Source organism: Petromyzon marinus, chromosome 21 (assembly GCF_048934315.1).
Source record: "Petromyzon marinus isolate PM22_M1 ecotype Great Lakes invasive population chromosome 21, UKy_Petmar_22M1.pri1.0, whole genome shotgun sequence".
Classification (NCBI taxonomy): domain Eukaryota; kingdom Metazoa; phylum Chordata; class Hyperoartia; order Petromyzontiformes; family Petromyzontidae; genus Petromyzon; species Petromyzon marinus.
In genome coordinates this window covers 11,040,648-11,060,117 of record NC_133687.1, presented here as the reverse complement: position 1 = coordinate 11,060,117, position 19,470 = coordinate 11,040,648, and the positions used below count along the sequence as shown (strand labels likewise).

Here is a 19,470-nt window from a genome sequence, read left to right as displayed (position 1 = left end):
TTCGTGTGCGCGGTGGCTGTGTGCGCATTGCGCGCAGGTGAACGGTGCAGGTGCGTCTTGTGCAGGTGTCGGCTCGCAAGGCGACGAAGAGCAGCGGTCAGGCGTGTGGCAGTCGGACGCCAATCTGTCGGGTGCGTGTTACGCAAGTGTCAATATCCCAGGTGTGAGTCGGACAGGTGTGCTTCGGGTAGACATGAATCAACGGGGGGTGACTCGGCCAGGTGCATATTGCTCAGGTGTCACTCGCCCGGATGTCGATCTGACTAGCGTGAGGCGCTGGACAGGTGTGCTGCAGGTAGACCCGAGTCCTCCAGGTGTGACTCGGTCCCGTGAGCCCCACCCGGGCGCTGCGAGTCGTGCAGGTGTGCTGCAGGTAGGGCTTATTCCAAGTACTAGTGGTGGTGATGGCAGTGGTGGTATTGATTATGGCGGCAGTGGTGGTCATGACATTGGTGGTAATGGTAGTAGTGATATTGGTGGTGGTATTGATGGTGGTTATGGTAGAAGTGGTATTGATGGTGGTGGTGTTGGTAGTGGTAGTGGTGGTTGTGGTATTGATGGTGGCAATGGTGGTTATGGTAGAAGTGGTATTGATGGTGGTGGTGTTGGTAGTAGTAGCGGTGGTTGTGGTATTGATGGTGGTGGTGTTGGTAGTGGTGGTTGTGGTATTGATGGTGGTGGTGTTGGTAGTGGTGGTTGTGGTATTGATGGTGGTTATGGTAGTAGTGGTATTGACGGTGGTGGTGGTGGTGGTAGCAGTGGGGTGTTGTTGTGTCACGGCGTCAAAGCCCTGGGCGCTGCTGCTGTGAGCCAGGCAGGCACCAGGCGCGTCCCGCCGGCACACCCGGCCAGGGTGATCTACCGTGTGCCGGCGAGCGACGCCTCGCACGGCCTTGCCATTCCACAACGCGCACAGGTAACGGAGCGCCTTCACCCCCCCCCCCCATCCCCGCCCGCTGTCGCGAAAGCCACCACGATTCTCTCCGCGAGTAGTCCTCCATTCGGAAGCAGCGGTTCGGCAAGGTGGCTCAGCGCAAGCGGGCCCTGCTGATGAGGCCACGAACGTGGGAACCGGTCCATGAGGTTGACCTACCGGTGGTTGGAACCAACGTCAATTAAATTACGCACTCCTCAGCAGACGGTGGTGCTGATGGGATGTGTTAAAAGAAAAACTGTTATATATTTATGTGGAGGCAGAGATATGCGGAGGCATATTGCCAGCTTAGCTCTTTTGTTGCTTGTTTCCACAACGAGACGAATGATGTTTTTTTTGTGGTGAGCATTATAAACACTCGGTGGTTTCACACGACCTACAGAAACGTGTTAGAAGCACTCAGCCCCTGCGCATTCCGCAAAAAAACAATACAGGACTCTTCTACTTACGAGCATTCGACTTAAGAACTTTCAGAGATACTAACAAACCTGTCCGTATGTCCAGTTTCCTGTTCGGACCGAGAGTCGTAAGTTCAATTGCCGTGCAATAGATGGCGGTGGTGGAAGCATCGACATCTGCAGATCATGAAGAATCAGTGGCATTTACATCTACAGGAGATTATACAACATTTAAAGACATTCCTCGTGTTTAGTGTACACGCCGTACAACGCGTTAGTAATGGACAGGAGTAAATTTGGACTTGGGAACACATCGACTTACGAACAGACCTGATAAACCATTTCGGGTCCTAATTGATTGATCACGCTTAAGGTGGCTTTCAGACCGCATCCATTAATTTTCGTCTCCCCCCTCCTCTTTTCCGAACATGGATGGACTCGTCTATCTGAACAAACTGTCAAATCTCTCTCCGTGGTGCTAACGTTAAAAATAACCGCCACTTTTTTCAAATTTTCTTGCTGTGGTTTTTACACCTGATGATGTTTGCTTGTGTTGCAGTCGAAACGTCGTGAGAATTTTATTGTTTTATATTTTTCTTATTTTATTGTTTACCTTCTACGTGACTTTACCGAAAGAACCAAGAATATGAATCCCTGCAGTCACGAAAGCTTTAAATCAAAATTTAGACCTCTGGAACCTAACTCGTTCGGAAGTAGAGGAATCCCTGTATCAGCAGTTCCGAAGAACGGAATTCCGGCCCTCTTTCTTGCCTTAGGTGGCCGTCAAAAGACACTGAGAGCAAAATGTGACAACGACCATTGACCAGGCCGATCAGCAGCAGCAGCAGTGATGCCGAGCTGGGTAACTACTGGATCGGGTCCGTCGCCATTGGGGCTCATCAGCACAGTATAGTCTGCTGCAAAGTGTCCTGGAAATCCAAATATGTGGAGTGGCCACTTCCACGCTCTGTGTGGGGGCTCCCGTGCAGCACGTGGCTAACGCCACCACTCATAGTCGGCTCTGTAACTGACCGCACAACCTACCAGCACCCCCATCATCATCTTCATCACAACCACAGCAGCAGCAGCAGACTCAAGCGGGCTTCGCTCTCCGGTAACTTACCCAGTCACTGCTGCCCTCTGCTGGGGATTAAGAGCGGTAACCAATTTTGGTCAGGTCACGGGAGATGTTGCTTTTGATCGCGGGGTGAATTTCAATTGCACAGTAGGCCCTCATTAAGACCACTTATTTCACCGATCTGTTGTGCAATTGAATGAATGCGCGCGCGTGTGTGTATGTATCTTAATTTGTGTGCGCCTATCTCCGACATTTCAGGAGATTAATTCCCGCCGCCTTTCCAGTCCTCCAGGGTCGATAAAATAACGACCACTTTGTGGGGGAAGTTGAAAAGGATCGCGCCCGCCAGAGGAATGTGGAATTTCCACCATCGGCTCAGGGCTGTGAAACCGGCCACGAGGACCGCCGCTCACCTGAGCAGCAAATCACTTTGACCTCGACTTGACCTGTGTAAAAAAAAAAAAAAACCCACGGCACGTGCCTTGTGAACGCGTCTGATGCACCAGTGCCCCGTCGCCCCCTGTGCCACGGAGCGGCTGCACGCCGGCTCCCGGGGGAGACGAAGCCCGTGGGGCCCCGTGACCCCTCCGGAACCCGTGACCTCTGCGGACCCAGCGAGACTCCGGCAGTGCTCTCTGGGATCCGCGGTGCCTTCGGAGCCGGGCCTACCCTCGGGGCACCCCTGGCCTGGCCAGCCGGTTGAGGGGCGGCGTTCACTGTGTTGTGTTCGCTGTTTGCGGTCACTTTGCCACGACGGCGACGTTGTCCGCGCGCCGGACTCGCGATCGGTGCGATCTCTGGGGCGCGGCAGTCGAAGCGCAACGGGGCAGGTCGCGTGCGGTGGGGTGAGCCGTGGGTGGCTGCCACCTCTTCCCGAGTCGTTTTAGCCAGCGTGGAAGAGTAGGCCAATAAATATACCCCCCATCGGGGGAGGGAGGGGTAGCTGGTCGCTCTCGCCGTGTGTATCTCCTTCCGCAGCGCCGAGGGCCGGGCCACCCCGGCAGCCCGGTGCCCCGGTTGTTCCGCACCCCGGCGCCGGAGCTCTTCTCTGCCGTGCAGCGCAGCGAGCTCCGCGACGGCCCCCTGCCGCGTCTCGCCGCCATCGTCCTCCTCCGCCAGCAGGTCCACCATCAGCAGCAGCAGCCGATGCAACAAGAGGGGTCGCCCTGCGTGGTTCTCAAGGAGTCTCAGATTCCAGCTGGGCTCTGCAGGACTCTCACGGGTTCCTCCGTCTCCTCCACCAACTCGCGCTCCTCCCGCTGGAGCCCATCGGCCTCCCCGAGGACAGAGACTGCTGACGTGTTCGCTCGGAGGAGCCACGCGAACGCACGCGAGAGGCTCCGGGTGAGAGGCCATGATGCCCTTAGGTTGACTCAGACTAAAATCGAACTTGGGGCGGGGGGGGGTGTGACATGGCCCAGCGGTGGCACGTTCGAGATTTTCGGTTCGGATCTGGCAGGCCACGCCAGCGATTACTGCGGCGACGTCACGTGAAACGAGTAGGCCATTGTGGTTCCAGACGCGGCGTGGCCTAAATTGGCGAAATTTGAAACACTGACACTGTACCCATCGCAATTGGGATTGCACTTCGCAGCGACAGTCTCCTTCCCACTGGCCCGACTGCAGGCCAGGTGTCACGTGGTGCTGCACGAGTATAGCTGCCACTGGGGGAGGTGGTGGGTTCCCTTTCAAATGTCTGAGGTGTAAAATGTAAAGTCGCTTATAGTCACGTGAAGAGATGGCCAGTGACAAGGACGCCTCATAAAACAAATAATTATTCAACTGAAAACTCTGATCCGTCCATGCGTCCATCCTCCCACGTGTCCATTTCTCTCCCCGTGCATCCACGCATTCCTTTAATCTGTCCACGAGTGGGTGCTTTGAGCGACTTCGCGTTATCGTGACTTGCAGTGTGGTTGTTGAACGCAGTACGGGGTGACACGAGACGGTTAAGTCTGGTAGACCCGAGTCCTTGCCATGGGTGGCAGAATGTGTAAAATTCACGGGAACAAAAACCATGCTCGTAGCGAAAGAAGAGATCAGGCGATTGACCACCAGTGAGTGACTCAAGTGAATCGGTGAGTACTGGATCATCAATTGCCCTCATTGCCGCTTCACGCCGAGCGCTATCGGGTGCAGGGACGAGGTAGGAACTTTGTGCTCCATCCCTGGCTTGACAGCATGTCCGTATGTGCCCATCCGTGCATGTCCGTGCCCTCAGGTGCGAAACATGAACCACATGTTCCTGCTCCTGCGTCACCTGGTGCCGCTGGACTGCGCGCACCACCGGCCATCGCGTGTGACAACGCTGCGCGCGACGCTCCGCTACATCCGCCTGCTGCAAGCCGTGCTGGCGGAAACCACCACGGCATGCAGCTCCTCCCCATGCGGCGTGTGACATGGGAGGGAGGGCAGCGGTGGTTAACAGACCTCGAAATGTAGCGCGGGTATCTGGCGAAGGGTATGGCGTACGCGCGCACCAACCCAGCCAGGTGCGTAGATGTAGGTGCGTGTAAGTGCGATGCCAACCGTGCTAATCGGAGATGCGGGAGCAGGGGGTGGGGGAGGACAAAAAAGTTGTAAATAAATTGGTTTTCAATTTAGATTATCATTTTAAAGTGCATAGCTCCCGTGGTAAGTGTTCCAGACGGCTGCAGAAGCGCATCTGAAAGGGCGCGATGTGGTTATTAATCTTTGTTCGATGGCTAGACAAAAGCCGCCACCGCTGCTGCTGCGAGGATGCCCTGGAGTTTGCGTGGTGCGGTTGCCCGTCCACGCGCAGGTGTCGCCTGCAACGGGGTTGGGGCCCGAAGGTGCGGGGTTGGGGCCCGAAGGTGCGGGGTTGGGGCCCGAAGGTGCGTGCCAGGTCATGAGGTCGCGACGGCCAATGCCAATCGTGCCACCGCACCCTCGCCATTGCCTCCTTTCCTCCGCCGGATCCGACAGCCGTTGGTTCCCCAGTCGACACGTCCATGCGATAACATCAAAGTGACTGCCTTTCTCTCAAACGATGTCTGTCGGATGTTTAAACATGAGCGGTGTTGGACAGACAGAAACTTCTCGATCTCCATTAAGCAATACAAAAAAAATAATCAAACCACATGCAGAAACGTTGCCAAGCCTTTATTTTGCATATCCAGCACGATGACATGTGCACGCATGTGTACATCTACTGCCCTACTCGCCGGGTAGGAGTTGGCCAGAACGCTCAAACCCTCGCGCTCGCTCTGAGCTCCATAGCCTATCATTAAGTGGCGTAGGCACCGTGGCGAGATCTTTAACGTCTATTGAGTGTGCGATGCTGCCCCGTTGTGTTTTGCTCCGGCGCCGTCGCGATACGTTTGGACTTGAGCGCACGACACTGTCCTATGGTTTGTTATTTAAGATGTGTCCCTTAAATTTGTTATTTGAGTAAACCTCGATTTTTTTTTTCCCCCAATCATTAATGTGGTTTCAACACTATTCTCAAATTTGCGTGGTGTCTGGTTTTGTGTGCGGATGGTGTCAAGACAGACTTAATACACATCAGCTAAAGTTTCTACAACTATATAATTTGTCGTGTAACTTCTACCTGCCTCATTTTTATTCTGTAATGTTCCATTCGTATAATCTGTCATTCCAGTCGCACACTTGCTGTCGTACAAATTTGTCCGAATAGTAAATGAACAATTGCTAAATAAAAAAAACCTATGCGCATATCACGAGCCATAAGAATTGACGTTACACATTCGAGCGTTACACGCCTCTTACTCATCCACCGCTGCAATACACAACATTTGTACACTTTTTTTAATTGCTTTAAAGTTTTTATTTTGTTGTGTGTATAATCACAAGACGGTGAATCACATTCCTCGCTTGAACCATTTAAATTGCACACGCAAGTCGATAAATTAACACGTGGAATTAGTTAACATTAAAGTTTACATTTGAGAGATGCGATTCGCAAAACAAGTTGAAGCGTCTCCCCGCTCAGAGCCACAAAGGAGGGGGTGCCCCCACCCCCACCGAGCCAATGGTTGGAAATTCCATATTTCTATGCCAGGGACCAATCCACTCAAAAGGACGACGACCAGTCGACTAATTGCCTCCAAAGAGCAATTGCCAATTAACGAAAAGTCCAAGAGACTCTGGGATAAATGTTCTAGAGGTTCGCGGTTTCAATCCAGAAGGCTGCCCTAGTTGACTGCAGCTGGATTGATTGTAACGGGAACAATCTGTCACATGATGGATGGCCAGTGCCACACATCCTATCAGCACGATTGGCTACATACTGTGCGAAAGAAGTTCACCATACACGTACGTATAAACATGTGTGCCATGGTCCAGTTTCCAATTTAATTTGTATTACTCAAATCGGATTTACACAGCAACATCACCCTTTTACTGTTAAAAACTACCGCAGACAAAGGCGTTCAACATAGCACTTCCCTTCATAATAGCCTTGTTAGAATGGCGCGAATACCAAATGTACTAAATTATATTACTAGCACATTGCACCTAAGTGAGATAACCATGTCATCCCCCCCCCCCTAACCACCACCCTTACTTAAAAACAAACGCCTATTGATGCTCGTTCTTCAATTAACAAGGGAGTGGAGAAGGATGTTGTGGCCTTTAAGACAATTGATTGACTTCCTTTCTATGCATTCATTAATAAGTAACGCACAGCACTTACAAACCAGTCCTGGCAATTAGATTTCCAAATTGCAAAAAAAAATTTGAGAAAATTGCAAAGTCTACAGCTTATTTAAGAGTCCTTTGGCTAAAGTATATTGGCTACAGCTTACTCCAAGAGACTCATTTAAAGCAACTCGTCAAATTAATCAAGTTTTTTTTTTATGACACCGTGCCCGGTTGAAATGCCACATGACCAGTTGCGTAATGATACGGACTACTAAAGTTGAAATCCTGCTGTGCGGACTTTAGGCAAGCCTTTGCCAGAACTCAACCGCAGTCGTTCTATGGGAGTCCTGGCACCAGCCATTAGTAAATGTGGAATTTCCACCAAATGGTCCGGCAGAGCTGAGAACAGCACCACGGTTGATTAAGCAGGGATGCGCTTTTTAGCCAGGGCACCCGTCGCTTCAAAAGGGACGGTTGGCCAACGGAATCGGGACTAAAGGCACGGCAGCCAAGGGAGGCGGGAGCGTGCGACGTCCACTGCGGAGATAGAGCTGTGAAACCAGCTCATGTAGCAGGTGCTAGGTGGATTATTACACCGTGGGATTTGTGAGAGACGGCTACGGCTTGGGGAGTCCATCATCAAGCAGTAGTTCGATCATCGTGGACGATTAATATATTCACATGACAATCAGCGTCACTTTTAGCAGGTTTCACAGATTTGGTGTAATCACCTTTCAGACAATAAGTAAACAAATAATAATTAAATAACGGAGTGCACAAACAATGAATTCTAAACCAAGATCGTGCACCAGTGTGGTGCCTTACCTTTTGAATACTAAAATACTAACATATACAATGTTCAGTCCCACACAAGCAGGTATCGAAATATTCGCCTAAGACAAACTCGTTAAGCAAATAAGAAGAGCAAATGTGTTTTACAAGCGTCAACGTGAGACCATTAAGTGTATCAGTGTGCCTCTATATGTGTGCGTCTGTCTCTAGGTATGTCTTTAATTGTCCGTGTGTGTGCATCTGTGGGTCTGTGTGTGTCGGTGTTATGTCTTTGTGTCCAGCTGTGTATGATGTCTAGGAAGTGGTCTCTGGTACCTTTTGCCAAGCAGTGGATAGAGAATGGCACTTAATTGCGAACAAAACGTGTTCAACTCTAAATGCCATCAGCGGACTATAAAACACTGTCTGGTGCACGTGGAGAGTTTATGTGTGTATTATTCATTCTGCTTCTACATTAGAGTTTATAATGTAATCAATCATTGATCCGAGGCCATTAAAATTAGGACCACTTTGTGAAAAGTCAATGTGGATTTCCTAAGAGGGTCTGGGTCCCCTGCCATGAAAATAAGGAAATTTCATCACTGGCTCATGGCCACCAACAGAGAGATGATCGCTGGACAATCCTCATTCAAGATAAGAAATAATGTTGTACACGTGCAGCCGTGCTTGTCAATCCACTGCTTACTGAGGGCTTCCCCGCACCGTTACGGCCATACTTCACCACAATGTGAAGAATGGCTTGGTGATGGAAGGGTTCATAGATGTGAGAGTACAGTAAAATGGATTTGTTGCTGCACTGCCCTCTGCTGCTTACAACGTAATCCTGGGATAAATACAAGTACAGGGACTCCTCTACTTACGAACAGTTGACTTACAAACTTTCAGAGACACGAACAAACCTGTACATATGTCCAGTTGCCTGTTCGGACATAGATTCGTAAGTTCAACCTCTGTACAACAGATGGCGGTGCTGGAATCTACATCTGAAAGAACATGAAGAACCAGTGGCATCTACATCTGCAGAACATGAAGAACATAGTAACATCTACAGGAGATTTACAACAATTAAAGCCATTTCCTGTGTTTAGTGTACATGCCGTACAACATGTTTGGAATCGACAGGAGTAAAGTTGGACTTACGAAAAAATTGACTTACGAACAGACATCTGGAACCTAACTCGTTTGTAAGTAGAGGAGTCCCTGTAAAATGGAGCTCTGTACATCTCTGATGGATGCACCCGAGCGAGGCGGCAGGAATTCCACATTTGCATGGCTGGGGCCCAGTCCACTGTCTCCGGAAGGATGACAAAGCTGTAAGGGAGGAGGAAAATGTTTGGCGGCTGTGGCGGTGCACAAATCCATTCGCTCCTACACTTGCCCCCCCCCCCCAACCCCAATCGTGCCCTCCAGTCGCTTCAACCCCTTTGGCAGACATTAAAGATGCCCGGCAGACTGCTGCAAAGTACATCACACACAGGGCGCACGGCAACATGGCAGCACACCTGCATTAATGGGGCCCCATGCCATTTAGGCGAGGGCGTGAGCTTTGAAGTTGAAATACAGCTTTGAAGTTGCCAATTCCTTTGAAGTGTGATGTTGCTCCGCATTTTGAGTACAAAGCTTTGGGATTTGTGAACCGACGAGAGTGATTAATCTCCTGAACGAGATATCAAAAGTGCCCTGCATAACTCTGGCTGCACAAATCGGTGTTAAATAAGCAGCCGTTGGGGTGCAAGTTTTCCCACTGACCAAGGGATGTAATTAAAGCAGGAGTAATATTAGTTATTCTTTGAGACGGAGAACTAGTCGGGTTTTTGCGTTTGAAGAGACGGCAGCTGCATGCGGAGAATGCTGGGATTTTTATGGCAGGTTAGGGTAAGCTACTTGTTAGTCCCCAAATAGAACGAGGTATAGTTATAACAGGAATATGTAGACATGGTAAGGAATGGGTGGGACATGTGCAGAGGATAGAGGAGGGCAAGTTACCATGCGTGACATTGTAGTGGCACTCACAGATTACCTACGAAAAGAGAATACCTAAAAATCCAGATAGTGGTGGACCTCTTTGACCTTCACAGTATATCATAACCTCTCTTCCAGGTGAGATCTGGCTACGCTTAGGGGAAGACTCTTAATAGATTTAATTAAAATTGTATATTAGAATCCTAATACAAGCGCGTCTCAAGATGCTGTACTGAAACAGTCAACATTTATTTTATAGAGAGAAGCAGTCAGCCATCGGCAGATTCTGTCTATACGATTATTAGATGTATCACTCTCCTGCTGCTGCGTCAGCTGCATGTACTCAATCAACCTTCGCTCGCCATGTGTTTTAACCGCTTGCTGCTGCTGCTGCTGCTGCCGCCACCGGCATCGTCACCGCTGCCACCGTCGACACCACCGTCACCGCCGCCACCTTAGCTGAGTAGATTGTGTCGGTCGAAGACGGTGCGCCGCTGCTCCTGCACCTGCCGCTTCCAGCGCTCCTGTGCTCCCTCCACGCGCTCCAGCACGGTTCCGGCGCGACCCCGCGACCCCAAGCCCGCCGACATGCGGTCGTACGCAAACGAGCGCGGTTCCTGCTGTGTCGACACGGGAGAGGGGGAGGCAGAGAAGGGGAAAGGAGGGAGAGAAAAGTGGTTAAAAGGAAGAAGCAATCGCCCAAAAACAACAAATATTTGGCGAGAAGGGCCGGGCGGCCCCATCATCGAAGGGTTCTACGCCTGTCCTGTCGCACTATACTGATGCAACAGCTGCACGGGAACACAATTTCAACAGAATTGGGGGAAAAAGGACAAATTCTTTTGAACAGCTGCACAAATAAGATGAAGCGGTTGGTAACAGCTGTGTGGCAACAATGGGGTGCAAATGGGCAGTCGGTGAAGTGTGCCGTTTCCTCGCGTGGTGCGTGGTGGTGCCGTTGCAGTGGTCGTGTGGATAGGGTCACCTCGGTGTCCGTCTCGGCGTGCAGCGCCGGCGCGTGGGCATCCGACTTGCGGATAAGCGGGTCCACCAGCATGAGGAAGGCCATGTAGACCAGCAGGGCGCCCACAATGGTCAGGTAGATAATGATTGTGACCTGCACGTGCGTTTGTGTCAAAGACACACACGCGTATATATGGGGGTGGTGACATCGCCGCGTGTGGTGGCGCATTTGACACTTGTTGCAGAAATTTGCACTGTGAACCCAGTGGTCACCCTGGTTAATACTGCGCTTGAATTAACCACGAACAATATAAGGCATCGTCTGCTTGGAAGCGGACGTTAAAGGTCCCCGTGACGTTATAAAAAATAATGGCCACGTTTGTTGGAGTCACGGTTCAAATATGTGAAAATAACTGCCAAGTGATCTAATATGGTAAAACCTCAGCAGAAATTTCCCTTTACTGTGAAATTACTTTAGACAATACTACTCATCTGTGCAACATAGCAACTCCATACCTGTCAACCCCTTATCAAGTGCCTACCTTATTACATACCAATTTATACCTTATTGGTCACCCCGTGCCCTTATAAATCTCAAAGTTCATCATAAAAACTCCCATCACAATGGAGAAACACAAGTATTTTTTTGCCCGTATTGAAATGGCTGTATGCCGTATGGACCTCAGAACTCAATTTCTCTGGACAAGAATACGAGTAAACCGTATGGGTTGAGAGATATGCAACTTTGTGATAGTCTTGCAACACTCATGAACGTGTCTAAGAGATGCACACAAGCAAAAGCACACATACACATACATTTTATACATACACATGCACTTCACACTCCCGCACCAATTGCACACATCCGTTATACACACTGCCTATAAATAGAAATATCCTTAAATTTTGATTTAAAGCTTTCGTGACTGCAGTAATTCATATTCTTAGTTTTTTCGGTAAAGTCACGTTGAAGAGAAACAACAAAATAACAAAATATATATAAAACAATAAAAAATTCTCACGACGTTTCGACCATAACTCAAACGGTCATCATCAGGTGTGTCGGTTTGCATAAATTTATTTTGAAAACGGCATATTTATTTATTTATTTATATATTAAAAAAATAACGTTTGCGTCACGCGCAACGATTGGCAGTTTGCCAGGACTAGTCCATCTATTTTTTGAAAAGAGGAGGGGGGAGACGAAATTTGTTTTTATGTATGCTGTCTGAAAGCCACTGTAAGCGTGAACAATCAATCAAGAACTGAAATGATTTATCAAATCTTTCCAATGATTGCTAAGATAGAATCCATCTTCTCGGTTGAAATTGTCTCTGTGCTTGTATATGTGGATAGCCTCATGAACGAATCTCTCATGGAAGCCAGATGGCTTACAAAGAACCTCCGTCTTGGAAAAGTCAATGGCATGTGAGCCTACTGAATTAGAACAATGATCTGCTACGGCCGAGGTGTTGGTCCTACCGTGTTTAAGGTCTGCTTTATGTTCACGAATGCGGTCCGAGATATGGCGTTTGGTTTCTCCAATGTAACTACTACCACAGAGGCAACTTAGTTTGTAGACACCAGGGTATTGTATGTCCGGAATCACATCTTTTACAGACGGAACCAGATCACGGATTTTATGTAATGTGTTGAAACGGACCTGGATCTTGTGTTTATTCAAGATTTTGGAGATCTTTTTTGTGATCCCAGCAATGTAGGGTAAAGTGATGGTTTTGAAAGGCTCCTCAAGAGGGTTTTTCTTCATGGTTTGAGTGATAGCTTTGCGGATTGTATAGTCGGAGTAACCATTAGCCCTAAGAGCTTGGTGTACGTGCTTGAGTTCACTGCTTATGTGTTCCTGGTCGGATATGCATTGGGCTCTATGATACAGAGTCTTGATGAGAGAATTCTTCTGTGATGGATGGTGGTGGGAATCCGGTTTCAGATAAGCATCCGTATGGGTAGCTTTCCTGTAGACAGAGTGGCTCATTGAACCATCAGGTCTCTTTTTAATTAGGACATCCAAAAAAGGTATCTTGCCATCTATTTCGACTTCCATGGTAAATCTGATGGCTGGGTGTATGGAATTGATGTGGTCGAAGAATTGGTCTAGAGCAGGCCGGCCATGTGGCCAGATGACAAAAGTGTCATCCACGTACCTCTTCCATAAGGTTGGGCGCAGAGTGGCAGTCTGGATGGCGTCAGTCTCAAATTTCTCCATGAAAATGTTAGCTATAACTGGAGAAAGGGGGGAGCCCATTGGGGTGCCCTCAGTTTGTTTGTAGAAAGTTCCATTCCAAGTGAAGTATGTATTGGTTAAACAGTGTCTCACCAGGGGGGGTACCTCAGTGTTTAGTCCTTGATGAACCAAGTCTTCAATGATTGCAATGGTGTCAGGTACAGGAACCGACACACCTGATGATGACCGTTTGAGTTATGGTCGAAACGTCGTGAGAATTTTTTATTGTTTTATATATATTTTGTTATTTTGTTGTTTCTCTTCAACGTGACTTTACCGAAAAAACTAAGAATATGAATTACTGCAGTCACGAAAGCTTTAAATCAAAATTTAATCGCCTCTACGGGGAGGGTTTTCACATAACTTTAAGATCGTTCAACAAACTCCGGGATAAGAAAGCTCAGCTGATCGAGTCTCTCACCTTCCTGAAGAGATGCCGCGACTCTGGGGTAATACCAATCGCATTTACACTCACCTCTGCTACTGTAACTTCTTCTAATGCGAAACGAATTCTTTTCAAAACTAGCTTAGCTCTTATCTCAGAAAAAATCAGACTTATACGCACAGAACTAGATCAGTTAGACAAGACACTCTACAAATCACACTTATCATTGACGGCAATAATGTCCACATCGGATTGGGAACATGTAGACAATATGACTGCCTCTTCAGCTGCTACTATGTCGACCAAATGTAAGGAAAACCTGATTTCCAAATTTAACCTCCTCTTCAACAAAAGACCAGACCCATACACCAAAAAGTTAGACGTTAATAAAGTCGTAATTAATCGCAGTAACAGTTCTATTTCCGATGGTCTGAAATCCGTTTTAGCTAAAGGTCTAAACTTTGCAGTCACACCTAAACACATACCAGTTAATGATATAATTGCCCAAGTAGACGTTGCTCTCAGGGGCCTGGGTCACATCGCTGCAGACGTAGCAAGATCTGAAATCGCTGCAACCCTCAAAAACGCTAAGATGCCAGCTAGCAACCTCAGCAAAGATGAGCGTTTTGAATTATATAAATAAAAAAAGAGGAATGATATTGTAGTTCTCTCAGCTGACAAAGGCAACGCTACTGTTATCATGGATAAAATAGAATACAACAACAAAATTAAAGAATTACTCGACGATGGTAGTTATACAAAAATAAAAAGAGATCCCACCAACAGCCTCGTCACACAAACCAACAAAATAATTTCTGATTCAACCGCATTAATTGATCAATCTAAACAGTTTTCGTTGAAACCTTCTGCTGCCAGGCCACCAAGATTATACGGCTTACCAAAAATACATAAAGTTGATACACCTCTTCGTCCCATAGTCTCTACTATCAGCTCCCCCACCTACAAACTAGCTCGTTTTTTGTCTGAAATCCTGCGTCCTTTCACTGGAAAAACCACCTCTGCGGTACAAAATTCTACTCACCTGGTATCAACAATCAAGCGTATTTCCCTGTCCCCAGACGACCTGCTTGTCAGTTTTGATGTAGTTTCCTTATTCACCAAGGTTCCTGTACCTGACACCATTGCAATCATTGAAGACTTGGTTCATCAAGGACTAAACACTGAGGTACCCCCCCTGGTGAGACACTGTTTAACCAATACATACTTCACTTGGAATGGAACTTTCTACAAACAAACTGAGGGCACCCCAATGGGCTCCCCCCTTTCTCCAGTTATAGCTAACATTTTCATGGAGAAATTTGAGACTGACGCCATCCAGACTGCCACTCTGCGCCCAACCTTATGGAAGAGGTACGTGGATGACACTTTTGTCATCTGGCCACATGGCCGGCCTGCTCTAGACCAATTCTTCGACCACATCAATTCCATACACCCAGCCATCAGATTTACCATGGAAGTCGAAATAGATGGCAAGATACCTTTTTTGGATGTCCTAATTAAAAAGAGACCTGATGGTTCAATGAGCCACTCTGTCTACAGGAAAGCTACCCATACGGATGCTTATCTGAAACCGGATTCCCACCACCATCCATCACAGAAGAATTCTCTCATCAAGACTCTGTATCATAGAGCCCAATGCATATCCGACCAGGAACACATAAGCAGTGAACTCAAGCACGTACACCAAGCTCTTAGGGCTAATGGTTACTCCGACTATACAATCCGCAAAGCTATCACTCAAACCATGAAGAAAAACCCTCTTGAGGAGCCTTTCAAAACCATCACTTTACCCTACATTGCTGGGATCACAAAAAAGATCTCCAAAATCTTGAATAAACACAAGATCCAGGTCCGTTTCAACACATTACATAAAATCCGTGATCTGGTTCCGTCTGTAAAAGATGTGATTCCGGACATACAATACCCTGGTGTCTACAAACTAAGTTGCCTCTGTGGTAGTAGTTACATTGGAGAAACCAAACGCCATATCTCGGACCGCATTCGTGAACATAAAGCAGACCTTAAACACGGTAGGACCAACACCTCGGCCGTAGCAGATCATTGTTCTAATTCAGTAGGCTCACATGCCATTGACTTTTCCAAGACGGAGGTTCTTTGTAAGCCATCTGGCTTCCATGAGAGATTCGTTCATGAGGCTATCCACATATACAAGCACAGAGACAATTTCAACCGAGAAGATGGATTCTATCTTAGCAATCATTGGAAAGATTTGATAAATCATTTCAGTTCTTGATTGATTGTTCACGCTTACAGTGGCTTTCAGACAGCATACATAAAAACAAATTTCGTCTCCCCCCTCCTCTTTTCAAAAAATAGATGGACTAGTCCTGGCAAACTGCCAATCGTTGCGCGTGACGCAAACGTTATTTTTTTATATATATATATAAATAAATATGCCGTTTTCAAAATAAATTTATGCAAACCGACACACCTGATGATGACCGTTTGAGTTATGGTCGAAACGTCGTGAGAATTTTTTATTGTTTTATATATATTTTGTTATTTTGTTGTTTCTCTTCAACGTGACTTTACCGAAAAAACTAAGAATAGAAATATCCTTTTTAGAGCAATGTACACTGTAGGGGCAAGTGACGTTAGGGAGCACATATTGGGGTCAAAATAGTGCGCGTTACTCAATTAAAAATGAGCTTACTTTGAGGAGGCACAGGACCGGTTCAGATATTCGTCACTGATGTTGGCCATGAGCAGAAATCGAACTCGGGTTGCCAGGTTCATAGTGCAGTACGCTAACCGGTGCACAAAGACAAAGATCCCCCATATAGCCTTAAAAGACTGTTGGGGCAGCCAAGTGCTGTTAGCAAACACCTATGAAGGCTGGCAAGGTACACGAGGGGGTGGATGGCCAGCACCACACCCGACAGGTGCATGCTCGTGCACACACACACACACGTGTAAGTGGTTAGCGCACAACTCCGGTTGGCTCAGCTAGCCGCACCTTGATGGTGACAGTGCTGCGCTCCTCGTACTTGCACTCGCAGCGCAGGCAGTATGCCTCCACATCGCTCCCCGGCACTGGCATGGGTTTCACCACATGCAGGCAGTCACTGCACACACGCGCGTGCGAAACAAACACGTGGACACAGACACAATGCAGTTTTTAGCGAGCTACAGGCCAAAAATGATAACAATTTAACTGTTCTAAGAGTAAACTAGTAAACATGCACACTCTCATTCAGACACAGCCGCTTCAACAGGCAACAATCTCCAAGACACACGACAATATGGCGCTAATTGCAAATAAAAGATAATTGAAACACTTGCACAACATTTGCAACTCTTACAGCTAGTATATATTCTGTGTGAACTGGCTGTGTGCAAAATTTAATTACTTACATAATATATTCACGCTACCAAGGACCATTGTCTGAATGAAATGTCACCCATTATATATTTTTCCTTTAAAGGCTGTGTTATTGACGAAAGTAGATCTGTGTTATTGACGAAAGTAGATCTGTGGCATCTGCTTCCGTGGGCTGTTCTCAAACATGAAGGATGCACTGCTCTGGGAGAGATCCGAATGGATTATTTGTATCATATGACACCGACGGCACAATCACAACATTACTGTGAAATTACAAAAACAATACATCACAGCGTAGGATCCCCTCCCTAAATAAGTCTTCAGACTTACGATAATTTTCTGGATTAAGAAATAATATTCAAAATCAGATTAGCTATGTATTATTGTATTCAGCTGCAGCGCAGTCAATCACTTGGGTCAGTCTGCGCAGTTCAACCGATCCGTGGCAATTTGCCACCAGTCTCACCAGTCTTTCTGCGGCACATTGTTGGTGTAGACCTTTCCGGCAAAGGCCTTGTACTGGGGACAGATGCACTTGCATCGCGCGTCTTCAGATTTCTGGGAGAAAGCATCGCAGGTCATGGCTCGCAAACCTCTGCTATCTCTCCACAACATCGACAATGTCATCCAGCAAAGCCGGCCATAACCCTATCACCACACACCACGTCGGCGCAAAAAACAACGCACCGGCACCTTTACAAGACGCCGTCTACAAACAAAAAAAAGAACATATACTTCGCTTTTCACAATTCTGGGCGGTCGCTTACGATTTTTCAGTACATTTGGATCAAAGGATCTGGGTACTCCCACCTCTACTCAAGACGGATGGGCCCGCGTGGGAGAGTAGGACAGCATCAAGAGCTCCCTCTAATGGATACACTTCCGCCAGCAGTTGGTGTTAGCAAAATATTGCAGGGCTACACATTTGCCGAGTCCTCCGGTTTTTCCCTCCACATTTAGAAACATGCATTGAGATTATTTAGATTATTTAGGTGCTATAAATGTCCAAATAATGGGCCACTTTGTTGAGCTATCAATTGTGGCCAGGTCGCTTCTGAAAAATAAGTTAATACCTCAGTGGGCTTTGCCTGGTAGGATGGGGATGGTTTAGTTGAATTTGTGTGTTTTGGTGATTTGTTTACCTTTCTCGTACTCTGCACTACTATCATGCTTTTGTACTGTTTGTTGCTGTACCGTTCTTACCAACCCCTACTGGACATCTGTAAAAAAAATATATCTTTATAGCTTATCGGATTCTTCCATTACAAATATTCTGATTTGGCAGAGGGCTGGCAAGGTGTGGTGCCATCAACGGCTTCGTGTCTCTAACGACATCTTTAATCTTAGCTCGAAGGTCTCTTCATCAGGGGCTCACCACGGGCCATTGACAATCCATCAACAGCACCAACAATTTCGATGTAAAGCTGCGGTGACTGCAGGGATTCATATTCTTGGTTCTTTCGGTAAAGTCACCACGTAGCACCAACAATGCCGAACAGAGAATCTCCGGCAATGACCGGTGAACGAGAAAAGGCGACTTGCCCGACATCACATGACCTAGTTAAAAAAAATATCAGTCTCATCGTTACCAAAGCTCACTAACGCAAAATCTTAGGCGTACCGACCTGCCAATTAACGAAAACTATCGTTCCACACCATTGCAATATCGACGTACTAAGAGCATAAACAAATGCGTAGACGCGCGCCTGTGAAGTGTATGCACACATTCGTAGGGTCGATTTGTATCACTAATAAATAATCCAAACCCGCCGTTTGACATCCCGGGAATCACATACAAGATACTTTCCCGTCCGATACGTATTGTTTGCTTAGGTTGCGCTTTAATTTAAGTTAACTTTGGCTGCAATTGAACGAGGAGAGAAACCATCGACTCCCTTAGGCCGAAGCCTACACCTTCGCCCGGATCCGGCCACGGGGTGCCCCCTCGCATTTCTCGGCCAAGCGACCAGGAAAATGCGTATGGCTCGGTCCAGGGAAGATGGGGTGTGGGGTGGGGGGAAACAAAAAGAGACCAACACAACTCACTTTCGAGTCGTCCGACGTGACGAGCACAAAGAATGTGAGCGCGACTGCGACTGTAAACAGCCTGAGCACCATCGCGATCGCTTTGTTAATTTATTTCGGCGTTTCTATTAAAAAATCTACTGGGCCGCGGCGCTCGGGGATAGCCGTCCCGAGGCCAGCGCTGATTGGCCACGTCTCGCTGACGTCACCGCGATTGCGCAATCCCCGCGGTGCCATCCGGAGGGTGACGTCATCCGCCTTCTGCACCGCGGTTTAATTATCAACGTTTAAGTCAACGGCTATAACAATGTTTTACCCTTTCTGGCAATAAATCAGGTGTTAAGATGGTAAAACACCAAACAATCCTTTTTCATAATCCTTTTTCAAGGAATCCTGTCTGCATTAATCAAGGAATCATGGTCTGCATTAACCACACGTACTTGTGGTGAACATGCAAACAAAAAAAATCTGCTCTGATAACACGATGTAACACGATTTTTGTCCCTGGGTAGTAAGTGTTATTTTCTAACTGCTCATGCCTCAAAAGTATAGAAAATGGCTATTATTCCACACAAACTTTGCTTTTGTGACATTCTCGAGAGAATCGCATCATGAATATTAATCAGCGGGTGAACCACATTAAAGCCCCGCCCATGCGATGTCCCTATTGGCTGGGACGTCCTCATGTTTATTCATGAGCCGTG

General features: G+C 47.5%; 2 protein-coding genes across 3 annotated transcripts; one reads left to right on the top strand and one right to left on the bottom strand.

Moving 5' to 3' along the window:
- The first annotated feature begins 41 nt into the window (after positions 1 to 41).
- On the top strand, positions 42 to 6,106 carry LOC116944404 (factor in the germline alpha-like). The gene is made up of 3 exons (XM_032957992.2): positions 42 to 131; positions 3,389 to 3,754; positions 4,632 to 6,106. The coding sequence occupies exons 2-3, from the start codon at positions 3,557 to 3,559 to the stop codon at positions 4,806 to 4,808; spliced, it is 375 nt and encodes a 124-aa protein (XP_032813883.2). The 5' UTR covers positions 42 to 131; positions 3,389 to 3,556; the 3' UTR covers positions 4,809 to 6,106.
- Positions 5,519 to 19,363, bottom strand: TMEM9 (transmembrane protein 9). Of its 2 annotated transcripts, none has more exons than XM_032957979.2 (5): positions 18,788 to 19,363; positions 17,208 to 17,299; positions 16,376 to 16,484; positions 10,773 to 10,904; positions 5,519 to 10,407 (listed from the first exon to the last, which is right to left on the bottom strand). In XM_032957979.2, the coding sequence occupies exons 1-5, from the start codon at positions 18,857 to 18,859 to the stop codon at positions 10,243 to 10,245; spliced, it is 570 nt and encodes a 189-aa protein (XP_032813870.2). In that variant the 5' UTR covers positions 18,860 to 19,363; the 3' UTR covers positions 5,519 to 10,242. The 2 variants fall into 2 exon arrangements, with proteins under 2 accessions (XP_032813870.2, XP_032813871.2); XM_032957980.2 differs by having other exon boundaries at positions 5,519 to 10,404; positions 18,788 to 19,361.
- Between the last annotated feature and the right edge of the window lie 107 nt (positions 19,364 to 19,470).